Below are 26,563 nucleotides of genomic sequence, written 5' to 3' on the forward strand. Positions count from 1 at the left end.
CAATATTTTGCTGATAAACAAAATGATCAACAGATTCATTCATTCATTGGTAATGAAAATAATTGTTCCAGAAAAACAATGTAAACAATGTCTTGTAACTGAGTAATATTTTAACAGTTTAACTGTACTTGTAACTGAAGACAAATTTTCTGCACTCACTCATATTCCACCACTGCTCAGTACTGTTTAATTTGGCACTGGCTGTCTGGATGCCCTTCGTCCTCCTCTGTCTCTTGCCCGAGTGAACCATTTCGACAGTGCCCTCTCTGCCTCCTGTTGGTTCACCTGTGCTGTCAATGAATTCTTCTTAAGAGCCTCTGTAAAACACATTTGGTTGACAGTATGAGCTAACATTAAAAACATTCTCTTTAAACACCATTTAGAATTAAACAATGGCCAACTTCAGGGCCATATTGGAAAAAGTATGAAGGATATGATGGATCATCGTTATGGATTTTTAGCACAAGAAAATATTTATCAAGTACTTGAACTTTAAACATTTTATTACTCTCTCATAATCATAATTAATAGCTTTGTGAGGTGTGTACAAATAATCATAAAATAAAATGATTAAAATGTTTTCACATTAAAATGCCAAAATGCACTAAAAGCAATAACTGATGCACAAGGCTTCAATGGTACAATGCAGGCTTCAGATTTGAAATGCCAATAGAACCAGCATTATTTGGGTAAAAAGGTGGCTATTTATATGTTGATTTAAGCTTATTTAGTATTAAAAAAAAATTAGATGAGCAGTTCTGAAAGGTCCAGGACAAAGAGTGACATTTTTCCTCCAATTTACTTTAATTTGAAAATCCCACCATGCTCAATACCTTACTGGTGCATAATCTAAAAAAAAAAGCAAGTCCATAAAATAAAGTAACGACCGCACACAGATACAGTGATTAAAGCAAGAAAAAAATAATTTCACTGCCGTAAAGGTCGCTTCCCATAGGTTTTCATGGGCTGTTAAGCCCAACAGCTCTTCTGTTCTCTAACACAGCATTCGAGTTGTAAGAAGGCTTTTAACCTACACAATCTAAATAATTCAGACCAAGAGCATTTTTAAAAGGAAAAGGGTGATTTTGAACAGCTTTTCTATTGTCAGTTTGCTTTTATGTAAAGTTTTCAATCTATTAAGCTTAAGACTTTTATAAAAAAAATAAAAAAGACTCTGCAGGTTACAGGTTAAACTTCAGTACTGTACTTAACGACAAGTATGAGATACTTGTACTTTACTTGAGTAGGCTATTCCTATGTGATGCTACTTTATTTTTCCACTCCACTACATCTCAGACATAAATATTGTACTTTCTACTCCATTACATTTATTTGACAGCTTTAGTTACTTTTCAGATGAAGATTTGACAAAAAAGAATATATTTAATATTCTATTCTATTATTTTGTTTAAATTCTCTGCTCTTTCCTTTTCTTTGAAGATTTGCTATGCACTTGAAAGGTGCTATACAAATAAAGTGTATTATTATTTAAAAAACATTTGATACACTTAAGGTATGATGCAGTAGTTAATAATTTCCCCAAAGTATATATAAAGGGGCCCAACACTGATGAAGAACATTCAAATCTCTCACGTTTGTTAGTGACACAAGCACACAACAAAATATACTTCAATAATATAACACTGCTGCACAACGACTTTAATTACTTTTACTTTTTGTTACTTTATGTAACTTTTTCTGCTATACTAAAGGATAAAAGTATATTAATCTACTTTTGTAAAATTTTGAATTCAGGACGTTTACTTGTAATTGAGTATTTTCAGATGACAGTATTTGTCTGCTTTTACTTAAGTAGCGCTAAAAGGATCTGAGAAACTGTTACTTTCATCACTGTGTGACTGAAATCGCTGCAGTGTGGTCAAGGGTTCAGTAGGAATGCATCCATAGATCTCTTTTTGGTTCACGTTTCTTGTGAGACTCACATGTACCGTGTCGCAACTCGCATCACGTCGTATTCCTGCACTTTTCTGAAAACAGGCCAGTGGGCGTAGCAAATGTGGAGACAGGTTCAACTGCACTTTAGCCGGTGATGCGCAGTTTGACATCAGACACAGCACTGTGATGACAGCCTTCCCTGCTTTCTTCACAGCCACTGTGTCTGTCCTGCAGTGGTTTGACTGCAAGACAGATGCTTTTTACAAAGGTTATATTAAAAAAAAAAAAAAAAAACTGCGGCCCTTGACTCCTTGGTTCTAGGGGCACTGCAGCAGAGGAAATGCGCCCGGCGAAAATATAATCTGCTTCAGCTGAATTATATTACACTTTTTATTCGCACACGTGCCCCTAAATACATTTTATAGTTCGCACACATCTATTTTTAGTCTCAAATACGAGTGAAACACTTGAACTGTCGAGCCCTGCACAACAAAAGCGCACATTGTAATTTTTTTTCTCTCATTTTTCAGGGTAACTGAGAACTTTAATCCCTGCAGATGGAATGTTCAACAAATGATTTTCATTAGTTGAAGAACTTCTCTAAATTTACTTACCAACACCAACACGTGTGAAAAGTCCTTAAACTTCTTTTTTCCCGTGGCCGGCCAAACATGTTATAGTCCAATGCCAGCTCATTTGACAGTATGCATTTCATCATTCGCCTCGTTGCATCATCTACATTTGTGCCCCCTATATCTGCAACCATGGCAACCTAGGGATGAGAGCCAAAAGGAGAAAAACAGGCTTACATTAACTGAAGTTGTAGCCTTTGTGTAATTTACTGTAATGTAATACATATTTTATTTTGTAGGCTAATCAATTTGAAAAAAAAAGTTAAAAATAAAAAAAACTTACAACAGCAGACATTAGACTGCGGTCCCCCAGTCGCTCCTCAAGCGCCTCAACATCTGCTTGAGTTTGTAGCGGGAAGACCACACCATCAGGAACCTCCATCACTGATGTATCTTGCTTCTTCAGCAGGACATTTAGCATCTTACCATGAACCTTCTGGGTCTCCTTAATTTCTTCTACAATTGTAAGAAGTTTAGAGAACATTGCTTCACAACTGGGGCTTGCAAACCTCTGGACAGTGGGGCTGGCGATCTGCTGGACAGTGGAACTGGCGACTCGCTGGGCAGTGGGGCTGGCGATCTGCTGGACAGTGGAACTGGCGATTCGCTGGGCAGTGGGGCTGGTGATCTGCTGGACAGTGGAACTGGCGACTCGCTGGGCAGTGGGGATGGTGATCCGGCTGGTCATTTTATTTGCTGCTGGCCAAAGGAGTTTTTCTGGGGGAGTGGGTGGAAGTTCGTCCTCTGAATCAGAATGCTCTCTTGATTCTAGTTGCTTGCTCTGACTCTGGAAGAGTTTTGACCTTGTCCTAGAGAAGTTAAAATGAAGATATAAGGTAAACCATACCTACTGCCTCTATATTATGGAAATTACTTTTTACGCAGCGTTACCCACAAACACACACTTTCTCTATAAGCCATGCTGATGTATGTACGGTCTGACGTCGATAGCTCCGCTTGTATACAGCGCTTGCGGTAGCTTTACCCTGGCGCCTCCGCGATAAGTAGCTGTAAAATACAATGACAAATGCAAAGTCATGGTCAGGAATTTGACTTGAAGAGTGTGACGGCTTTTAAACAAGTTAGTCTTCCTCTTCCTCTGCTGTCACACAGACATGAGCTGCCGAAGATCGCGGTCGCACATCTGTATGTAGCAGTATTAATTGAAAAATGCATGCACATACAGTATACATAATATGAAGCAGATGTCTAATCTGCAGAGGGATAATAGTGGTTGCATGTATCCAACCAAACAAGAGCACACCTACAACTATCACATATGTGAGGACTAAAATCAATTTAACTGAATTAATCAAGTTTGGTGTGATCCTGCTTGTTTGGAATGATGATGTGCGGGCACCAGCCCTTGACCAATTAGCTCAGAGAACCTTGGTAGAAAAATCAACACAAAAAGACTGAGTTGGGGATCACAGGGGCTTTAAAGTAAGTAAAGGAAATAGAGCACTAGTTAATAAGGAAAATTAAAGTTACCTTCGCATTCCCATCAACGCACATTACACAGAATCCAGTTTTGAGCTGGTGGTGTGCCCTCTTTCACAGCGTTCGTAGAGCAATGTGGCCTGGTGGCCACCAGCATAATTTTCCGTGCCGCCCTCGAACCATGTTGTTGGAATGATGTCCACCTTCTTGCAGCCATCAGGGTCAATTTCATCCACAAACTCCACCACATTGAATGAGGGCATCCTGCAAAGGTCATCATGTTATGTGCTGTGTAGCTGAGGCAAAGCCACAAACATTTTCTGAAGAGGCAATAACAGCAGTGGTTTTGTGAAGTCTGTTACTGGAGCACTGGCAAGCTGACCAGACAGTTTTGATAGTAAACAAACTCAAGACATGTCGAATCAATGGGGTAGTTGAAAAAACATGCCCCTGTCTCAAAAAGTTCATACACTACATGTGTTTCTGCAGTGGAATGCACAATATTCCTCACAATTGCAACTCTGCCCCCCAGTTCAAAACAATTGGAACCACTGGAGTTTGAGATGATTGTGTCTTTGAGTTTATACATCTTATATTGAACACCCTGAGGCATGGAAAAATCTGTTGGCAGTGGTCCAGATGCATGGGGCTGTTTCAGTTCAACACCTTCAGGCATGTCTTTCGACATGTGAGAAAATAATTGCCTTTCATAGACACGTCTGACAATCTGTTGCACAGGACCCTGTGGTCTTCTCACCATTTTTTTCAACTGTCCCAAATAATTCTCAAAAGGAAAACATGAAACTGAATCCAGAGGGCCATATTTTTCAGCATCATCTGCTAAATGTATAAGACGGTGTGTATTGTTAACCAGAAATTTAGTCCCATATATCTTAGCAAAGTTGGTAACAAAGAATCTTAACAATTTTCTGGCAAAACCACAGAACTCTCTACACAGAGGAGACAGAAGTATTCTCATGGCACATGACAAAACCAGGAAGTTTTTGTAATGTTGATTGGGCAATCTTTGAAAAAGCACAACTGGCCCTGTATATAATAAGAACTGCCTGAATTCTGTAGCCTTCCACTGGCTGTACTCAGACAAAGATCTTGGTTTTCTGGAGAAGCTCTGGGGTAAGCTTTGTCTACACAGTCTCAAGTGATCAGAGATGGCGGAAAGGACAGAAGATGGAACCCGACATTGTAATGGCCCCTTAAACCACAGAGCAATCAATTTACGCACAATGCCCAAGCAAATTAAATGCATGTAGTCTAAAGGAAAAGCAGAAACCATACCAATGCCTAGCCCCTGGAGAGGTGATTTAGAGTGATGGTGGTCTTCTTCAGACATTTGTTCAAACTGAGTGTCTGTCCTCAGGCTGGAATCCATGTCTGGAAACACGACTCTATTGTCAACATAAATGCCATACTGTGTGCAACGCTCACAAGAACTATAGCCACCATGACCTTGGATACATTTTAAAAAAGCTCTTGCTGGAGTGTCACAAATAAAAGCATCTGGAAGTGCGACATTGTACCGTTTCCCACTTAACATTACACCAGTTGTTGTGATGGCTTTTACATCTTCAATAAAATCACGCATGTAGTTGTTCACAGATTCAGGTTTACAGGGACCTGCATATACACCTATGATAAACACTTTTGCTTTTGGTAGTTCAACTATTTTACCTAAAATAGGCCACAGCTGTATATTAGAGCTCCTTGAAAGAGGCATCCCATCAACATTCACACGAACAGTCAATGTGTCTGTTGTCAGTTCATGCTCACTTGTCATTTTCAGTTCTGACAGTATCGCACTTGCAAGCCCAAAGTGATAGTAACTTCCCTGTCCCATCTCTTTGACCGTACAATCTTTCACTGTACCGAGGACAGTTCTGGGATCCTTGGGTACATCCAGACCCAGCTCCAAGAGTATTGCTAGTAACTCTGACAGTGCAGAATGAGACACCTGACAGTTAGCTGCCCATTCAGCTAGTTTCCTCTTCGCATCAGAGTGGGGTTCCTCTTCAGTAAAATCACAGGCAGGATCTTCATCACAGTCACTACACATGTCATCAACATCACTGTCAAAGTCCAACTGCATATTTATAGCCTCATCAGCATTGTTCTCCATATATTCCTCAACCTGCACATACGGATCCACTGTCTGCGATGCCTGGTCCACTGCCTGATCTTCCTGGTCCACCGCTAGCACTGCCTGGTCCACAGCCTGATCTGCCTGGTCCACAGCCTCCATGGCAAGGGTCATTCAATGCTGCTGCACTCTAGCTTTGATTACCCTCCTCCTTGTCCTAATCCATTGAAAGTAATCCATTTCAATACAATACACAGGAGACAATAGTGTTTCCCACATGTAAAATGGCTTGTACTTCATCATTTCATTTGATTGGTTTGAGGAAACTGGTAGGCCTCCCATGTAAACAAAGCCCACTAAACAAAATAAAATGTAAACTGTAGGTCTAATAATCTAAAATCAAATTCAACTCTTAGCCTTCTTTGAAGTGGTTCAACTTAACATCACTAACCGGGGATTTCCACTGGATGCGTAACAGCTGCGGACCGGTGTTTCGGTTTAACCGGTTTTTGAATTAACTGGTGATAGAGGCAGATGTGGTGTAGGCGTGGCCTTTCAGGACCCATTCCCGACTAACCAGGAAATAAACATCCTTACAGCTTCGCCTCTATTTTACATTAATTTGTCGGTGTCTTGTGAAACTTGACGATAGAAACGAGTTGCTGAGCATTAATTCTGGTCCCGACAGACATTCATGCAAACACTAGCCGTTGTCGTTGCGAAATATCATCCGTTGTCAAGCGACTGTCTCGATCTTACTGCAAGCCACGGAGACACCCAGATCGACTTGTGAATTTAAAGTAAACACTTCACCATTAAAACAACACTGTATCTAAAATGTAAGCAAACTGGGATATGATATATAGTAGGAAAAAAATATGTCTTAATGTAAGTAATTAGCTGGGGAAGTTTCATGTTAATCTGTTATTTATTTTTACCCTATCACATAATGTCATGCAAAATGTGTGGGAATTTGTAATCTTTAAAGGCTGTTTTCTTATACTACTAGAGTCAGAAAACTCAAATGCAGTAGCACCTACACATACATGTCCGTTTAAGCATTATCCACACAAATACGACACATACTGTATGAACGGAAAAAAAAAAAAAAAAAAACTAGAAAACGCTGGGATCTAGCTGGGATTCGAACCTTGGATGTCATGGACAAAAAAGGTTGACAGACTAACTTACACATGATCTATACCACTACACTACACACCGCTGAATTGGTTTTGTGATTTTGATCCATATATTGGACTTTTACTCTAAATTAACACAGGTTAACATATGAGAGAAATATACGCCCATGTCAACTGGTGATATCACAATTTAACATGGGCAAATGCAAACCTAGAAACTGTAAAGTATAGTTCATATTTGCCTCACATACCGAAAACTAACTGATGTACAACAAACTGGCATGACACTTAACACTTTATTCTGTTTTGGGGGTAAAAAATGAAACATGCGTCAACTGATTATAGTTGTGTTTAATTTATGTCTGTGTCGACCCAGAATCGCGCTTGTTGTCTAATGGTAGCCACAGTATTGTTATGACCATATGGCCATTGAATGTTTTGTAGCAAAGTGCTGATCCTCGTTTTCTCTCGGGCGACTTATTGTTATGTCTCGGTTAAGTTACGAAGTGAGTTACAGCAAAAGTCTAGTGATTTGAAGTGAAAAACATATGAAGCTTATTTTCTCACAGTTTGACTTTTATTTATCCCACACATAATGTGTTGGCCTACTTTGACGACACAAAATGGTCATTATGGTATATGATTACAAAACTTTGATGTAGGCTACTCGAGAGAGTAGATAACATTAGATGTTGCTGTTTCAGATTCCTAATATGGGTCTAATGAAATTAAACAACTATAATCAGTTGACTTGCGGCCCAGGTTGAAGAGATCGTTTGTGCTGAGATAGACCTACACATTAATAACAATGATAAATGATCACGTTTGCGCAAGACTGACGTGTTTAATTTTTTACCCCCAAAACGGAATAAAGTTTTAATACAGGCATAATGAATATTAAAAAATGTGGTTGTGAAGAGGCTGTAGCTTAACATAACACATCTACGTAGCCTACAGAAATATAATTAAATTTCTTAAATGCCTATGTATCACAAGTTAATCGAGCGGATCACATTTTGCCACAGATGACAGCTGTCTCCACGCTGCGTTCAGCTGGCTGTAAACACCTCAAATGTAGTTTATTTACTTACAGGCTGTATTTAAATATTAACAGATCTCAATACACTTAATCCATGTTGTTCTGTTATTGAATTAACTTGTGATGCCGCTGCAAGAACGAAGACTGAAAATGTAGGTGGCTGTGTCGATGCCTGTTCACAATTGGCTACTGCAAACGTCAGTGGGTTTTCCAAAACTTTTCCGTTATCAGTGTAATATTTGTAGCCTATCATTCCGTTATTAATCTGACTTCAAGTTGATTTGAGATTCTTTCATACAGGGATAAGTGAAACATACTGTAACGGACTGTGTTAATCCTTCAGATTAATGTTAAATGTTAATGTCAAATGTTAAAGAGTATCACTGTTCAGATACAGATTAGAGATGTTGAGTTAAACACTGAGATTTCCGCCTGTCAGTGAAGTAAACTTGAGTTCAGATGTTGTGAACCTTCTACAGGTCATTTTCCTATGAGAGTGAGCCGCGGGAGATCGTACACCTGTAGTTGGCTGAGAGCTAAGGGGGGTGTGGCTGTTGTTGTGTCCTGCAGGAAGAGAAAGGGGGGTTAACTGAAAAAGCTAGGGGAAGGTCGGGAAAACGTGAGTTGGCTTAACTGTTCTTGTTTTTTTTTGCGTTGGCTACAGCCCACAGTAGCCTGTATTCGGGTCAATAATAAAACTGACAGTAAACTGGCTAAACGTCTCGCCGGCTGCTTATTTAGGGACGTTACACTGGTGTCAGAAGTTAAAAGACGAATAGACTCGTCGCCGCGAGGCTTCCGACGGCCGCAGTGTTTTTCTTTTTCTCCCCACATCGGGCTAACGGAAAGCTGACGCTGGGACCACTACACGGTGAGGAAATGCTGCACGGAAAAAACCCAAATATCAAGCTGGAGGAGGGAGCTGATGAGCGGGATTATGATACCTCTGCCGGGGCTTGGAGAGCGGCGGAGCACGCTGGACACAGAGAGCGGGTGAGGGATATGACTCTGAAAATGGCGGCAGACGCCGGTTTTGGCCGCACCGACGTTGGATGGGTCGGCCGTGTGGGAACAGCAGCAGTCGAAGTCACAGCTGTCGGGCCACCCTCAATTAAGACTCCCAGATACGATGGCAGGACTGACTGGGAGGCATTTCATGCTCAATTTGAACTGTTGGCTCATGCAGGCAAGTGGTCCATAGAAGTTAAAGCCCTCCAACTAGCAATGTGCCTTACTGGGGACGCTCTTTCAAGCCTGCTGCTACTAAGCCCTCAGGATAGAAGTGACTATGATGCGTTGGTGGGAGCCTTAAAGAGGAGGTTTGGACAATGTTCTGCGGCTAGCCTACTCCGCTCAGAGCTGTGCAGCAGACAGCGACGACCAGGGGAGTCTCTGAGGGATCTGGCCAATGACATTGAGAGGCTGGTTCACCGCGCCTATGCCCACATGCCCCCCGCCATTCAGAGTGAATTAGCCCGGGATCATTTTCTCCAGGCGCTGCTGCCGACAGAGCTGCGGTTCCAAACGCTGCTGGCTCACCCCAAGTCCCTCCTGGAGGCTTTGGAGCTTGCTTCAGAGAGGGAGATGCTGTGCCCGGCAGAGTGTGTACCGAAGGTGAGAGCTGTGAGTGGGACAGAGTCGGACACAGCCACACCCGCGTGGGTGGAGGAAATAACGCAGCTGGTCGGGACAAGGCGGATCCCCGGGACAGTGTCCCGACCCCGCACAGGCAGGGAGACAATGCAGCGTGATCAGGTGGGGACGCTGCAACCAACAAACAGTGTGGATGGCCCAGTGGAGCGACTGGTGATGCTGGGCCGAACCTGGGTAGGAGACTGCTGGTATGCCCTGGTGACTGTTGGGGGAATACGCTGCTCTGCACTGGTGGACACAGGCTCCTCTGCAACCTTGGTAAAACCAGATGTGGTGAGGAACGGGACACCAGTTATCCCCACCGCAGTGAAACTGCAGACTGTCACCGGAGAGCGGGCTCCCATGATGGGAGAGGCACTAGTGACTCTGGGGTTGGGGAAAAAGACTGTTCGCTGTCCAGTGTGGGTCGCGGACCTGGAGGACTGCATACTGGGGCTGGATGTTCTGGGCTCATTGGACTGTGTCATTAACACCAAAAGAGGAACACTCATCTATCTGTGCTGATAGCTGAGACAGGAATGGACATGGCTGCCTGCTCCACTGCCACGACCAACCACCACCACCCCTCCCCAACCACACCTGCCACTGACCCACTTATGCGACCAGTGACCACAGCTGTCGGCTCCACCCTCACCGACACGCCGCCTACTCCAACCCTCATTCCACCGGCCGCTGGTCCGACCCCGCATCCTGCCGCCGCCACACTGTCTGGTGGAGGAGATAGAGTCCTGGCTGTGAAGGACGTCTGGCAGAAAAACTGTGATGGACTGACTGTCAGTGAACAGGATCGGCTGTGGCAACTCCTACTGGAGTTTAAAGACTGTTTCTCCCTGTCAGAGGACGATGTGGGCAGGACAGGTCTTATCCAGCACGCATCGCCACAGTTGCCCACCGCCCATCAGGATGAGACCTCGACGTCTCCCCCTGGCCAGGCAGGAAGCGGCTGACAAAGCTTTGGGGGAGATGCAACGCGCTGGACTTGTCGAGCCTTCCACCAGCTCATGGGCGGGCCTCACCAGTTGTCATGGTCCCTAAAAAGTCGAACGTTGACTGGCGGTTCTGTGTGGATTTCAGGCCCCTCAACAAAGTCACAAAAAAAGACCCCTACCCGCTCCCGCGCATCGACGAGGCCCTGGACACAGTGGCGGGGTCCTCCTGGTTCTCTTCTTTGGATATGCGCAGCGGGTACTGGCAGGTCCCCCTCGCCGTAGAAGCCAGACCCAAAACCGCTTTCATCACCAGCCGGGGCCTGTGGCAATTTAAGGTACTTCCATTCGGCCTCTGCAATGCCCCCGCTACGTTTGAGAGACTGATGGACAGGGTGCTCGCTGACATCTCCCGCCAAGAGTGTGTTGTCTATCTGGATGACATCCTTGTCCATGGTGACTCCTTTGGGTCAGCTCTCGGAGCCCTCAAGAGGGTGCTGGAGAGAGTGGCGGCTGCAGGGTTAAAGCTACACCCACAGAAATGCTGCTTTATGAGAAGGGAGGTTGTGTTTTTGGGTCACAGGCTTGGAGGTGGCGGCGTTGGCACCATGGACGACAAGGTGCAAGCTGTGAAGGACTGGCCCATTCCCAACACCTTACGTGACCTTGAGAGCTTTCTGGGGCTGTGCTCCTACTACAGGAGGTTTGTAAAGGGGTTCTCCTGTATGTGCGCACCCCTGTTTCGCCGCTGCCGCGGAAGGGGGAGACGTTCCTGTGGACAGAGGAGTGCCACACAGCATTCTCCTCTCTAAAAAGGAGCTCTCGTGGAGGCCCCAGTTCTGTCCCCACCTGACCCATCCCTGCCTTTCATCCTCGACACTGACGCCAGTAGTGTTGGTGCAGGGGCGGTGCTTGCCCAGGTTACACCTGACGGAGAGAGGGTGGTAGCCTATCACAGTAAGACATTTAACAATGCTGAACGTCGCTACTGTGTCACCAGACGGGAGCTACTCGCCGTGGTCAGCGCCATCCGGCACTTTAAATATTACCTTGGGGGTCTCCATTTCACGGTCAGGACTGATCACTCGGCTCTGCAGTGGCTCATGTCCTTCAAAGAGCCGGAGGGCAAGCTGGCACGCTGGATTGAGGAACTACAGGCGTATGACTTCACTGTGGTCTACAGACCAGGGACACAACATGGGAATGCAGATGCACTGTCCCGCCGGCCCTGCATCGTTGATGGCTGCCGCTACTGTGAGAAGAGAGAGACCTTGGAGGGCGAGCCGCTTCGAACAGAGGTGAAATGTGCAGCAGGGGGCCCAGTGGGGCCAGCAGTAGGCCAAGGACTGACAACTGTGGAGGTGGCGGAGTGGGGGCGCAAGCAGGAGGAGGACAATGACATCAGGCCGGTGCTCACATGGGTGACAATGCAGCGCCGACCCACATGGGAGGAGGTCAGCATGTGTTCTCTAGCTACAAAGGGACTTTGGTCGATGTTTGATGCACTACGTCTGTGTGACGGAGTGCTACAACGGGGTTGGAAAGAACCAGCTGTGGGTGAGACTCAGTGGCAGGTGGTGGTGCCAAGGAGCCTGCGGGAGAGGGTGCTTCAGGCGGTACATGGGGCTCCTGGGTCTGGCCACTTTGGGGTCGGAAAGACGCTGCGCCGCCTCCGTCAAGGATTCTACTGGGGCCAGCATAAACGCGATGTGGAAGACTACTGCCGCCGCTGTGACAGCTGCACGGCACGCAAAGGCCCCACAGACAGGTCTCACGCCCAGCTCCAACAGTTCCCAACAGGCTGTCCTATGGAGAGAGTGGGGATTGATGTTCTCGGTCCGTTCCCTCGTACGGAGAAAGGTAACCGCTATATCCTCACTGCCATGGACTATTTCACTAAGTGGCCTGAGGCGTACTGTATTCCAGACCAGGAGGCCGAGACAGTGGTGGACGCGTTGGTGGGAGGAATGTTCAGCAGATTTGGGGTGCCCGAGGTCATTCACACTGACCAAGGCAGGAACTTTGAGTCCCGTGTGTTTGCAGTCATGTGTGAAAAGCTTGGCTCCCACAAGACCCGTACCACACCCCTTCACCCGCAGAGTGATGGACTGGTCGAGAGATTTAACCGCACATTGGCGCAGCAGCTGGCCATAGTGACGGCTAAACATCAACGGGACTGGGACAACCATGTGGCCCTCGTGCTGATGGCGTGTCGCTCTGCTACACAGGACTCCACCTCCTGCTCCCCTGCCCTTCTAATGCTAGGAAGGGAGATCAGGACTCCGGCTGTGATGATGGTTGGAAGACCTCCTGATGACCCGGGAGTCCCGCCGGGGCCCGACTATGCCAGGAAGCTCCAGGACCGCTTGGAGTCAGCTAATGAGTTCACCAGAGACAAGCTGCAGTTGGCAGGGGCAAAACAGAAGCGGAACTACGACGTGCATACCAGAGGGCGTCACTTTGAAGCCGGGGAGTTGGTCTGGGTGTACAGTCCACAGAGAAAAAAAGGCAGATGCCCGAAGCTGGACAGTGTATGGGTCGGTCCTTGAAGGATTCTGGAGAGACTGGGTGAAGTGGTATACAAGGTCCAGCTGCCGCCAAGAGGCACGTAAAGTTCCTCCCCCCCCCCCCGCACGGGAAACCTCGATAACGCAATACCTCAGCACCCTCCTCATGCCCTCCCTGGTGACTTGAATTCCCCCTCTGACCCCCCACAGAATGGACTTTTGCCCCCTTTCCCTCTGGCTCCACCAGCCCCCCCCTCGTCTCCTTCTGTCCCTGCCCCAGGTTGCTCACGGCCGCGGAGGAACCGCAGGCCACCCATTCACCTGAGAGACTTTGTTTGCCCCCTCGGGGGCGAGGGACTTTGAAAAGGGGGGGTAGTGTAACGGACTGTGTTAATCCTTCAGATTAATGTTAAAGTCAAATGTTAAAGAGTATCACTGGTCAGATACAGATTAGAGATGTTGAGTTAAACACTGAGATTTCCGCCTGTCAGTGAAGTAAACTTGAGTTCAGATGTTGTGAACCTTCTACAGGTCATTTTCCTATGAGAGTGAGCCGCGGGAGATCGTACACCTGTAGTTGGCTGAGAGCTAAGGGGGGTGTGGCTGTTGTTGTGTCCTGCAGGAAGAGAAAGGGGGGTTAACTGAAAAAGCTAGGGGAAGGTCGGGAAAACGTGAGTTGGCTTAACTGTTCTTGTTTTTTTTTGCGTTGGCTACGGCCCACAGTAGCCTGTATTCGGGTCAATAATAAAACTGACAGTAAACTGGCTAAACGTCTCACCGGCTGCTTATTGAGGGACGTTACAATACTTTCTGAGGTGTTCGCACGTAATGTTTGTGGCGATAGCAACGACTGATGCCAGATTAATTTGTGACACAAATTCTATCCCGTTGATTGTGATTATACTGAATTCTACGGACGTGCATCACTCTCATCACTATGGTAGTGTACACTACACACTATTACTCATTCATCACATTTGGACAGGACTGTCAAACTCCCATTTTGTAGCGATTTGGATATTAGGCGCAGGTGTGGAAAGGTGAAATATCAGGTTTGTGCTGGTGTCTTTGTTGTTAGCTTGTTTGTTATAGGCCTATCTATAGTTTGGACACCGTTTTAACTACATCGTGAATGTCACTAGATAATAAAAAAAAAAATCGGTGTGTCCGTGGTTTACAGAGACCGTGGTTACACGGCGTTACACTCGCCAGACAACGAGTGATATTTTCGTAACAAAAACGGCTCATTTGTTCATGTATATCGGATCCAAATAAACTACTGTCCCAGCAACCCGTTCCTACCGTAATGTTTTCAAATCAATGTGAAAAAGAGGCGAATTGATCAGAATTGTTTACTGCAGCGGTGCAGCCCGCAGCAACACATATCACCAGTTAATTCAAAAACCAGTTAAACCGAAACACCGGCTCCGCTGCGTGTCTGCTGCGTGCTCCACCGTCCCCACCGGGTCCGGATTTGTTGCGGAACGGCTGCGGCCGTAACTGACAGCTGTAGTCACATGGACCCACGAATTCAGGTAGAATAGAACCACAAAACCAACAACAGTTTGTTTCCATCCAGAGGAGTAGAGGGGAAACGACTCTGAGCTGCGTTTTCAAGGTGTAGTTCAGGGAAATATGATCCGACGTGAGTACGGTGTATTTTATTTTGAAAATTAACCGGATATTTATTTTGTTTCTGTGCTCGACTTCCTGTCCTGCACTATCTGCCGTGTGCTGAATTGCTGCGGAGCTCTCCGTCGTCCGTCAAAAATAGAAGCTCTGCGTATCTGCTGCAGAGGGCTGCGGACTGACGGAACTGGGACGGAGTCGGGACGCAGACGTTGCGCAGTCTGTGGAAATACACAGATTGACTTTAATGGAAACCTAATGACTCCGTCGACGTTCCGGAGACGTTCCGCATCCAGTGGAAATTGCTGGTAAGTGGGAAACTTAGGAGAAAACTACCCACTACTCAGTGGCGGAAATATTTTGTGTTTATTTCACAAGGAAATCTGGTTTTATATTCAAAAATGGCATTAAAAAGGATAAACTTATTTTTGAAATTAATTAAAATATAATAGTAATGATCAGGACTTCAGTTGATGAAAAGATCTGACTCAATAAAAGTGGAAAAAATATTCATAAATAATATTTTTGCAGCACTTTTAGGAGGGGGACATTTTTTCAGAGAGGGATCTCTACATTACTTTTTTAAATGGGTGCGCACAAGGGTTAATATTATTTCAGAAGTAAGCTTAAACAAACAAAACTATTCTATCTAATTTAATCCAATTCTGTGGTCATCAATCAAAACACCCTGTTCTTTCCTTCCTCATCTTACACACACACACACACACACACACACACACACACACACACACACACACACACACACACACACACACACACACACACACACACACACACACACACACACACACACACACACACACACACACACACACACGCTTACAGAATGAATGAAACTGAGCAGAGGAAGGCAGCGACTGTCCACCATCATGCACTTCACATGGCCTACTACAATTTTTGAGCTTGCAAGTGCAATAATATCAGAACTGAAAATGACCAATGAGCATGAACTGACAACAGATACATTATGCATATATGGCAAACTATTACATTTAAATTACTTACGTGGCAAAGAAGAACACTTTCCCACAGTGTTTGAATAACTGATCTGGACAAATCTAAATGTGACAGGAAGAAAATGGTTGAGAGAAGTCAACAGGAGGCACTTTTTATAATTTATGTTTTTGCACAGGTAAATACTGTGTGGTTAACATTCACCCACCAAATTTCAGGTTAAATTCACAGTTTTAACACACTTATATAGCCAGCCTAGAAATAGAACAATGGGAGAGTTCTTATTTTGTTTAGATTTGTCATATTTGTTCTTAGTAATTATGTCAGGTGCATTCACACATTAATGGCACTCTCATAAGTAAGAGCTAGGACACTGATAGGCCTAGATGTACTATTGCAGAATAATGCTTCTAGACTTGAACTAAACTGAACGATTAGTTTTTTTTTTGGTTTTGTTTTTTTTAAAGGGCCAGTATGGCTGTTAGATGTCAGTCTAGTTAAATTGTCAGAACTACCCATTAAATCATTCCTTCTCAAAACGTTTTCCCGGGAACCCATTTTAACAAAAATGACAAACCATTGTGACCCTATAGACCTTTTCATGGCAGACATGTTGACATGTCATAGTAGGAAAAGCACAGGTGTATTCAAAACCATTACTGATAGCTGCATTCCACTTAGGAGAGGTCCTGGTATTGTGCATGCTGACTCACTGAAATAGCTTACTGGGTCACTTGATGGAACTGAGCCATCGTTAAGGTTATCAATTTCAGCTGTGCTTTTCCTACTATGACAAGTCAAAATGTCTGCTGTGAAAAAGGTCCATCATAATGGGCCTTATCTATAAATCATGAGAAAAAGGAATTTGTGCAGAAATTTAACATTCCTGACCGTTTTTACTGCCATTTCCACACCATCTTATATTAACTTGAATAAGTAAATCAGCGATTTTGAAGAAATATATGTTTCAACTTTGTTTCATGCACGTGAAAAAATGTATTGCGTTAGGGGATTATTTGCAGCAGCGCTGTTGATTGCATAACGTTATGTGGAGACACTGTCACTGCTCCACAGCGGGACCCGCAACACACATTATGAAGTACACAAACAAAATCCTAGTAATAAAATGGAGCCTTGGTAAAGTTGGTTTTATATTGGACGTTGGATATTCGACACATTCGAAAAATCTATTATGCAGCTTGCCCTTTCAACCTATTCATGTCAAACCACTTGTGATGAACTCAGCTAACCGCCCTACACATTGCACAAAGCTTATTTTTTAAAAAAACCCATCCTTTAATTTTTTAAATATTTTTTAATGTAAATAAATGCTTTGAATCTATTATGCGGCCTGACCTTTTGACCTATTCATTTCAAACCACTTGTGATGAACTCAGCTAACCCCCCTACACATTGCACAAAGCTTCTTTTTTCAAAAACCCCAAAATTTAATTTTATATATTTTTTATTCGACAAAATTTGCGCAAATTACGCACAAACAAATTTGTGTAGGTAACTATGAAAACATCTACTTTGATATATCTCAAACAAAATAAGAAAATAAATGCTACCAACATAAAACTTTAGATCTTATTTTGCCATGACCCTCTGGGGGTCCCCGACACATTCTATGAAGGTCATCCATTAGGGGGCCCTGTAGCCATCGTAGACCAGTTTTGGCCCTTCTACTGAATCAATGTTAATGTAATATTTGCACCGTCAACGTAGTGCAGTACTTGCGGCTCACACCTCTCAATATTAACTGTCTTTTGCCTCCTCACCATAATGTTTTGGGTCCAACTTTTGCGCCCTCCCCGGGTCGTCGGGGGACACTTGCGACCCCGTCATAAGTGCTTACAGTTCTAGTTATTTTTTTTTTTCACACAGGGTACATTTAAACAATTCTTCGGGAAGATGTACCATTCCGGTTGCAGGAATGCAGAAATCGTGGAACCATCTTCTGCATGAGTCACATTTGGTCTACAAAGAGAAACAAATTAAACTTAGACTTGTCATATAGGTTAAGTGATATTTTGTTGCATAATGTAAATGACATAATTACAAATTTGTCACAGATTTGACATTTTATACATAATTTCTTTACACATAATATATTTTACACAGTAACTAACTAGCATAATTAACAACATAATTTTGTGAGGGTGCAAATGTATCCTCTATTTATGTAACTTTGGTTCCCTTAACAACAGGACAGGATATTCCAACCACTTTCTAATCTCCAATTGTTGTTGGATTCGAGGCACCTACCCAGTCAATTACAACAGCGTTGATATTTGTGTCCCTTGGCACATCTTCCAGGCCACACATTGAACAGTAGTCTTCCTCTACGATAAGAATAACAGTAATTTATGTAGTGCTTTCAAATTTACTCCCACACTGCATTACTGAAGTGGAGAACCTCAACAACAAAGCGCCAGCATGCAGAAGCTTCACAGTTACATTACAGCATTCAGTTAAAATTAATTGGGTTATCATTAAGATCTATTGCCTAATTCAGCTAAATAAATGTTTTTAAGTATTTACCAGATGCGGACAGTAATTCCGCTGCCATTTCTGCACGGAGACGACTCATAGCTCTTGTTGTAGTCTTCATGGTGAATGAAGGTATCGCCGGGAAGGATTTGATTGCCTCTTTAGCCATCTGATAGACATGATGATATGCTAAATAATATGCCTTACTAGAGTGTAGTCAAGCATGCTTTGGGGTATTCAGAATCTTCCTGTAATACCTGCATCACAAAGACTCCGCAGCTTGTGGAATCTTTTTGGACTGGGTGTGGAGTAGTTGCAGCTTTCCACTTTATACTGCTCCACACCTGTTTCCCATAGACGTTCTGCCGCATCTGAAAGTAGCGGCTGGAAGACACAAGGAAATGCACCAATGTCAAATATTGTGTAAACTCAGAACTTTAGCATGTATGCAAATATTTTGAGAGTATCATCCAGATACTGTTGAAACATTAGTCCCCAGATGATGACCAAGTTTGTGCTCATGTCTGACTACTTTACAGATCTATAACCATTTGCCAAGGTTTATTACTGAATTGCAAATTATGTTTAAGTGTGACACATCACATCAATTTCAGTTTGCAGTTGTATTTTGGATAATTTATTTATACCCACAATTGAAATTATGCTTCACTGTTAGTCGGACATTTAAGATATATTTGGTATTATTTTCTTACTTGTAACGCTGAACAGCAGTTGTGGAGAGGTGAAAATCTTGTTCTGCAGTGGCAGGATCCATCACAAATAAAGTCCTTAAAGGCGCATGAAGGTACTGGGCAAATACATAAGAAAAAAGCAGAAGCACAGTACGAAATCAACAATTATTCTCTGCTAACGTTCTTTGCAATTATTTGTGTTGTTGTACTCACCACGAAACGCCAGTGGTTGTTATTTACATTAACAAATGACACAGCAGCGTCAAAGGTATCCAGGTTCACCTGTGAAGAAATTAGCACAACAGCATGAGGCATAACATGTCCAATATTTTATTGTTTTTTGGGGGATTTTTATTCTGGGAAAATTGCCAGTAAACATCAATCCTAGACGTGTTGTCGTTCAAATTACGGTAGACTTACTTTTCGCATCAGGTGTCGATTCATTTGCTCGCTTGAACCTCCAAGAATTACACCGTTTGTGTAATGGCCTATTTGAAAGATTCGATGAGCAGGGTCGTACTGGTTAAGGGTAGCTCGCATGTAAGCTTCGATGACCTGTAAGGACATTCACCACATGTTCAGTTCCCTAATATATGAGGTGATCAAGTTAGTCACTTGCTTCATGCATATTTTAAGTTTTGAAAAAGGGACTTTTTTTTTCATTATCAATGTATTTGAATATTAAATTATGATTTCATCGTCATGATTTTAGGAAGGATGGCCCAAATGCATGACCAGTGAAACAAGGCTTGAATCTATCCAGACTTTACTCAGAACAGAATAGTGTCTCAATAACACTTACGCAGAAATACTCTGTATACACTTACTCTTTGGAAGCAGAAATCACACGACAAAGACACAAATCTCACACATAACCCAAATACACAGAACAATTAAGTTGATAATCAATGACAGAGCAGATGATAAATGCAAACACATGTGCAAACTATTAACAAAGGTGGCTGAGACAAAAGGTATTCGGTGAGAACACAAAATGGAGGGAACAAACAGAGACAGAAAGCAAAGGGGTCCGTTCCATGAAGGAGGTTTAACAAACTCTGAGTCTAACCCTGATCTCTGAGTTGATTTACCCTGAGATGGGAAACTCAGTTTTCGGTTCCAGAAAAGCTGATATGAGTTGGTTCAATCAACTAAGAGTATTTTCACGCACGTGCACCACCACAATAAAAGGCAGTATGAATGGAGCCATGATTCTATGATTCACCATGGTAACAACCACAAAAACAAACAAAAAAGTTTGAAAACATATTTATGTTAAAAAGCAACACAGCGCTGCTGCTGCAACAGAGAGACAATTGGTGTGGGAGAAAATTGCTGCTCGTGTCAATGCGTAAGCATTAACAGTGTATTAATTTCATATTTAATCACAGTTAACTTATAATATTACTGGTAAACTGTAATTTCATATAGGGGTGCAATCCTGTGAGTGAAAAAGTAAGATACTACTTATCCCATTCTGAGGCTGCAGCACCATGGTAATTAACAGAACTATAATCTATAACCATTTATTTCTTTTTAATGTCTCTCGCTGGTTTGTGTCCAGGGAACACTACAAAAAACATATAAAAACCATTTTAGAGCGAGCCATTTTTCTGACGGCTCACATACACTGGCTTTACTATTACAGTATGATCCGTATACACACCAATAAAGACAACTGCCGATCGTAAAAAAACGGAATGCGACACAAAGAATCTGCTGGGATGTTAAAGCATGTCCACGACGGTGGATGATAGTGATAGGAGGACGGATAAGGTATCTACATATCAGATGGACTGTGAAAAAATGTGGAAATGAAAATAGGCTACATTTAGTCGGGACTCAATATCATCTCCCGACGTAAACTCTGTGTGAATTAATACAGCTTTTTCATCAATGTGATCGTCGACAAAAGGACTTGACATGTTTGAGAAATAAACGTTTTATAATCTGCCTAACAATACGTTTTTTTATTCATGCAGATAAACTGCATTAAAATGCGCCTGATACAGGCTGAATGAATGAATGAATGAATGAGGAAATGAGAGAGAAGAAACCTGCTCCCGACCAGGTTAGGTTCACAGACTCAGTTACCATAGTAACTGACTCAGAGGTTAAGTTACCATAGTAACTGACTCTGAGGTTAAATCTCAGTTTCCCTCATCTCAGGGTTAATAAACTCAGAGTTTCAGTAATTCTGCTTTCTGGAAAGGACCCCAGGAGAAGGGCGGAGACAACACATCACAGATAAAGGATAAACAAAACAACAGAAACAAGGAGCAATACACAGAATGCCCAGCAGGTTGGCCATTGTGTTCAAGTACAAACTGAATTCACAACATGAATCCCTTTTGATATTGCAAGGTTCGAGTAATTTGTTCATATTTATTGCTATGAACTCAACAGAACACTGATGTGAGTTACTTACCTCACCACAGATCAGTTCTTGTGGGCGTAAGGTCAGAAATTCAGAATGCCGCAGAGTAAAACACTGGTCCTGTGACTTTATCACTGACACCACAAGTTCAGTCTGACCTTGTTCCCACAGTGTTTTTGTCTGTAAAGGAATTCTTTTTTAAATGACAACAAAATGGTTGAAAAACATTATTGTAATAATACTTTGTGATATGTTGTCATACCAGTGTACGTGATTCTTTCCCCTGGTCTACTGTGACTGTCAGCTGATTTTGTGTAGCAGGAATTTTGACTGTGCTTTTCTCATCTTTTTCTGAGGTAGTTGTTTCCTGTTTGCTGTCTGTGTCCTTTCTTTTACCAGCCTTTCTGATTGGTTCTGGTTTTGTCTGTGATGGATTGCTTTTCTCATCTTTTTCTGAGGTAGCTGGTTCCTGTTTGCTGTCTGTGCCCTTTCTTTTACCAGCCTTTCTGATTGGTTCTGGTTTTGTCTGTGATGGATTGCTTTTCTCATCTTTTTCTGAGGTAGCTGGTTCCTGTTTGCTGTCTGGCTTCTTTCTTTACCATCCTTTCTGATTGGTTCTGGTTTTGTCTGTGATGGATTGCTTTTCTCATCTTTTTCTGAGGTAGCTGGTTCCTGTTTGCTGTCTGTGCCCTTTCTTTTACCAGCCTTTCTGATTGGTTCTGGTTTTGTCTGTGATGGATTGCTTTTCTCATCTTTTTCTGAGGTAGTTGGTTCCTGTTTGCTGTCTGTGTCCTTTCTTTTACCAGCCTTTCTGATTGGTTCTGGTTTTGTCTGTGATGAATTGCTTTTCTCATTTTTTTCTGAGGTAGCTGGTTCCTGTTTGCTGTCTGTGCCCTTTCTTTTACCAGCCTTTCTGATTGGTTCTGGTTTTGTCTGTGATGGATTGCTTTTCTCAGCTTTTTCTGAGGTAGCTGGTTCTTTTTTTCTCCCTGCGTCCTTCTTTTTGCTAGCCTTTTTTTTGGGTTCTGGAATTGTTTGAGGGATATTGTAAAATTTGGATTTCTGAACTTGGACAATGGGTTTTCCACGTTTCAGCCAGGTCTCTTCAGCCTGTGGCACATTTTGTCCCGATTTGGTTTGTTTTAAGAGTATTTGTTCTGGGAGATTATGCCTGAGAATGTGTTCAATGTACCTCCCTTTTAGAGAGGAGTACATACTTCTGATAAATTCTGCAGGCCTAAGGTTTTTTTTTTTGTTGATGATGGAGTGTTTGACAATGCCAAACCATGTTTCTACATGGCAGTTAGTGTCTCTGGACTGTACATCAGATGTTGTATCAGGATCAAGGGTCTTGTCTTGGGCATAGCGCCTTAGGTCGCCAAGCATAGCGACCTAAGACGTGTTGTCGTTCAAATTACGGTAGACTTACTTTTCGCATCAGGTGTCGATTCATTTGCTCGCTTGAACCTCCAAGAATTACACCGTTTGTGTAATGGCCTATTTGAAAGATTCGATGAGCAGGGTCGTACTGGTTAAGGGTAGCTCGCATGTAAGCTTCGATGACCTGTAAGGACATTCACCACATGTTCAGTTCCCTAATATATGAGGTGATCAAGTTAGTCACTTGCTTCATGCATATTTTAAGTTTTGAAAAAGGGACTTCTTTTACCTGTGAATTTCATAATACTTTTTTTTTTTTTACAATCTTTTAACTTCATTAATTCATCATTATCAATGTATTTGAATATTAAATTATGATTTCATCGTCATGATTTTAGGAAGGATGGCCCAAATGCATGACCAGTGAAACAAGGCTTGAATCTATCCAGACTTTACTCAGAACAGAATAGTGTCTCAATAACACTTACGCAGAAATACTCTGTATACACTTACTCTTTGGGAAGCACAACACAGCAAACACCACACAAACTCACACATAACCCAAATACACAGAACAATTAAGTTGATAATCAATGACAGAGCAGATGATAAATGCAAACACATGTGCAAACTATTAACAAAGGTGGCTGAGACAAAAGGTATTCGGTGAGAACACAAAATGGAGGGAACAAACAGAGACAGAAAGCAAAGGGGTCCGTTCCATGAAGGAGGTTTAACAAACTCTGAGTCTAACCCTGATCTCTGAGTTGATTTACCCTGAGATGGGAAACTCAGTTTTCGGTTCCAGAAAAGCTGATATGAGTTGGTTCAATCAACTAAGAGTATTTTCACGCACGTGCACCACCACAATAAAAAGGCAGTATGAATGGAGCCATGATTCTATGATTCACCATGGTAACAACCACAAACAAACGGGTCGGCGGAAATACTCATGCACACAAACAACAAGTTTGAACATGCATTTCGTTAAAAAAGCAACACAGCGGCTGCTGCTGCAACAGAGAGACAATTGGTGTGGGAGAAAATTGCTGCTCGTGTCAATGCGTAAGCATTAACAGTGTATTAATTTCATATTTAATCACAGTTAACTTATAATATTACTGGTAAACTGTAATTTCATATAGGGGTGCAATCCTGTGAGTGAAAAAGTAAGATACTACTTATCCCATTCTGAGGCTGCAGCACCATGGTAATTAACAGAACTATAATCTATAACCATTTATTTCTTTTTAATGTCTCTCGCTGGTTTGTGTCCAGGGAACACTACAAAAAACATATAAAAACCATTTTAGAGCGAGCCATTTTTCTGACGGCTCACATACACTGGCTTTACTATTACAGTATGATCCGTATACACACCAATAAAGACAACTGCCGATCGTAAAAAAACGGAATGCGACACAAAGAATCTGCTGGGATGTTAAAGCATGTCCACGACGGTGGATGATAGTGATAGGAGGACGGATAAGGTATCTACATATCAGATGGACTGTGAAAAAATGTGGAAATGAAAATAGGCTACATTTAGTCGGGACTCAATATCATCTCCCGACGTAAACTCTGTGTGAATTAATACAGCTTTTTCATCAATGTGATCGTCGACAAAAGGACTTGACATGTTTGGGAAAAAAACGTTTTATAATCTGCCTAACAATACGTTTTTTTATTCATGCAGATAAACTGCATTAAAATGCGCCTGATACAGGCTGAATGAATGAATGAATGAATGAGGAAATGAGAGAGAAGAAACCTGCTCCCGACCAGGTTAGGTTCACAGACTCAGTTACCATAGTAACTGACTCAGAGGTTAAGTTACCATAGTAACTGACTCTGAGGTTAAATCTCAGTTTCCCTCATCTCAGGGTTAATAAACTCAGAGTTTCAGTAATTCTGCTTTCTGAAAAAAACCCCAGGAGAAGGGCGGAGACAACACATCACAGATAAAGGATAAAAAAAACAAACAGAAAAAAAGGAGCAATACACAGAATGCCCAGCAGGTTGGCCATTGTGTTCAAGTACAAACTGAATTCACAACATGAATCCCTTTGATATTGCAAGGTTCGAAGTAATTTGTTCATATTTATTGCTATGAACTCAACAGAACACTGATGTGAGTTACTTACCTCACCACAGATCAGTTCTTGTGGGCGTAAGGTCAGAAATTCAGAATGCCGCAGAGTAAAACACTGGTCCTGTGACTTTATCACTGACACCACAAGTTCAGTCTGACCTTGTTCCCACAGTGTTTTTGTCTGTAAAGGAATTCTTTTTTAAATGACAACAAAATGGTTGAAAAACATTATTGTAATAATACTTTGTGATATGTTGTCATACCAGTGTACGTGATTCTTTCCCCTGGTCTACTGTGACTGTCAGCTGATTTTGTGTAGCAGGAATTTTGACTGTGCTTTTCTCATCTTTTTCTGAGGTAGTTGTTTCCTGTTTGCTGTCTGTGTCCTTTCTTTTACCAGCCTTTCTGATTGGTTCTGGTTTTGTCTGTGATGGATTGCTTTTCTCATCTTTTTCTGAGGTAGCTGGTTCCTGTTTGCTGTCTGTGCCCTTTCTTTTACCAGCCTTTCTGATTGGTTCTGGTTTTGTCTGTGATGGATTGCTTTTCTCATCTTTTTCTGAGGTAGCTGGTTCCTGTTTGCTGTCTGTGCCCTTTCTTTTACCATCCTTTCTGATTGGTTCTGGTTTTGTCTGTGATGGATTGCTTTTCTCATCTTTTTCTGAGGTAGCTGGTTCCTGTTTGCTGTCTGTGCCCTTTCTTTTACCAGCCTTTCTGATTGGTTCTGGTTTTGTCTGTGATGGATTGCTTTTCTCATCTTTTTCTGAGGTAGTTGGTTCCTGTTTGCTGTCTGTGTCCTTCTTTTTACCAGCCTTTCTGATTGGTTCTGGTTTTGTCTGTGATGAATTGCTTTTCTCATTTTTTCTGAGGTAGCTGGTTCCTGTTTGCTGTCTGTGCCCTTTCTTTTACCAGCCTTTCTGATTGGTTCTTGGTTTTGTCTGTGATGGATTGCTTTTCTCAGCTTTTTCTGGAGGTAGCTGGCTCTTTTTCTCCCGCGCCTTTCTTTGCTACCTTTTTTTGGGTTCTGGAATTGTTTGAGGGATATTGTAAAATTTGGATTTCTGAACTTGGACAATGGGTTTTCACGTTTCAGCCAGGTCTCTTCAGCCTGTGGCACATTTTGTCCCGATTTGGTTTGTTTTAAGAGTAGTTTGTTTCGGGAGATTATGCCTGAGAATGTGTTCAATGTACCTCCCTTTTAGAGAGGAGTACATACTTCTGATAAATTCTGCAGGCCGTAAAATTTTTTGTTGATGATGGAGTGTTTGACAATGCCAAACCATGTTTCTACATGGCAGTTAGTGTCTCTGGACTGTACATCAGATGTTGTATCAGGATCAAGGGTCTTGTCTTGGGCATAGCGCCTTAGGTCGCCAAGCATAGCACCACTCCACAGTGGGAAGATCCCCATGTAATTACCCAATAGCACCTTTAAGATGTCAGGACAATGGTAGCGGTTGGGCTGATGTCCATCCTTATCTCCTCTCTCTGCCTCTGCCTATTGCTGCTGTGCTTCTTGAAATGCTTCTTGGAAGCATTTGGTTATATGGGGACCTACCCACAATCGTCTGTGCCCGCTTATGCTCTTTCCTCCTCCCATA

General features: G+C 42.8%; 1 protein-coding gene across 1 annotated transcript; it reads right to left on the reverse strand.

Moving 5' to 3' along the window:
* Window positions 1-2,344: 2,344 nt before the first annotated feature.
* LOC120560291 lies at window positions 2,345-25,755 on the reverse strand. Its single transcript, XM_039802652.1, has 15 exons — window positions 25,018-25,755; window positions 22,923-23,057; window positions 21,545-21,673; window positions 19,537-19,671; window positions 19,330-19,398; window positions 19,138-19,232; window positions 18,682-18,808; window positions 18,476-18,593; window positions 18,200-18,276; window positions 17,852-17,911; window positions 15,983-16,035; window positions 4,047-4,232; window positions 2,812-3,337; window positions 2,511-2,668; window positions 2,345-2,378 (listed from the first exon to the last, which is right to left on the reverse strand). Exons 2-15 carry the CDS (start codon window positions 23,040-23,042, stop codon window positions 2,345-2,347), a joined length of 1,887 nt encoding a protein of 628 aa, XP_039658586.1. The 5' UTR covers window positions 23,043-23,057; window positions 25,018-25,755.
* Window positions 25,756-26,563: the final 808 nt, after the last annotated feature.

Source organism: Perca fluviatilis, chromosome 1, assembly GCF_010015445.1.
Source record: "Perca fluviatilis chromosome 1, GENO_Pfluv_1.0, whole genome shotgun sequence".
NCBI lineage: Eukaryota > Metazoa > Chordata > Actinopteri > Perciformes > Percidae > Perca > Perca fluviatilis.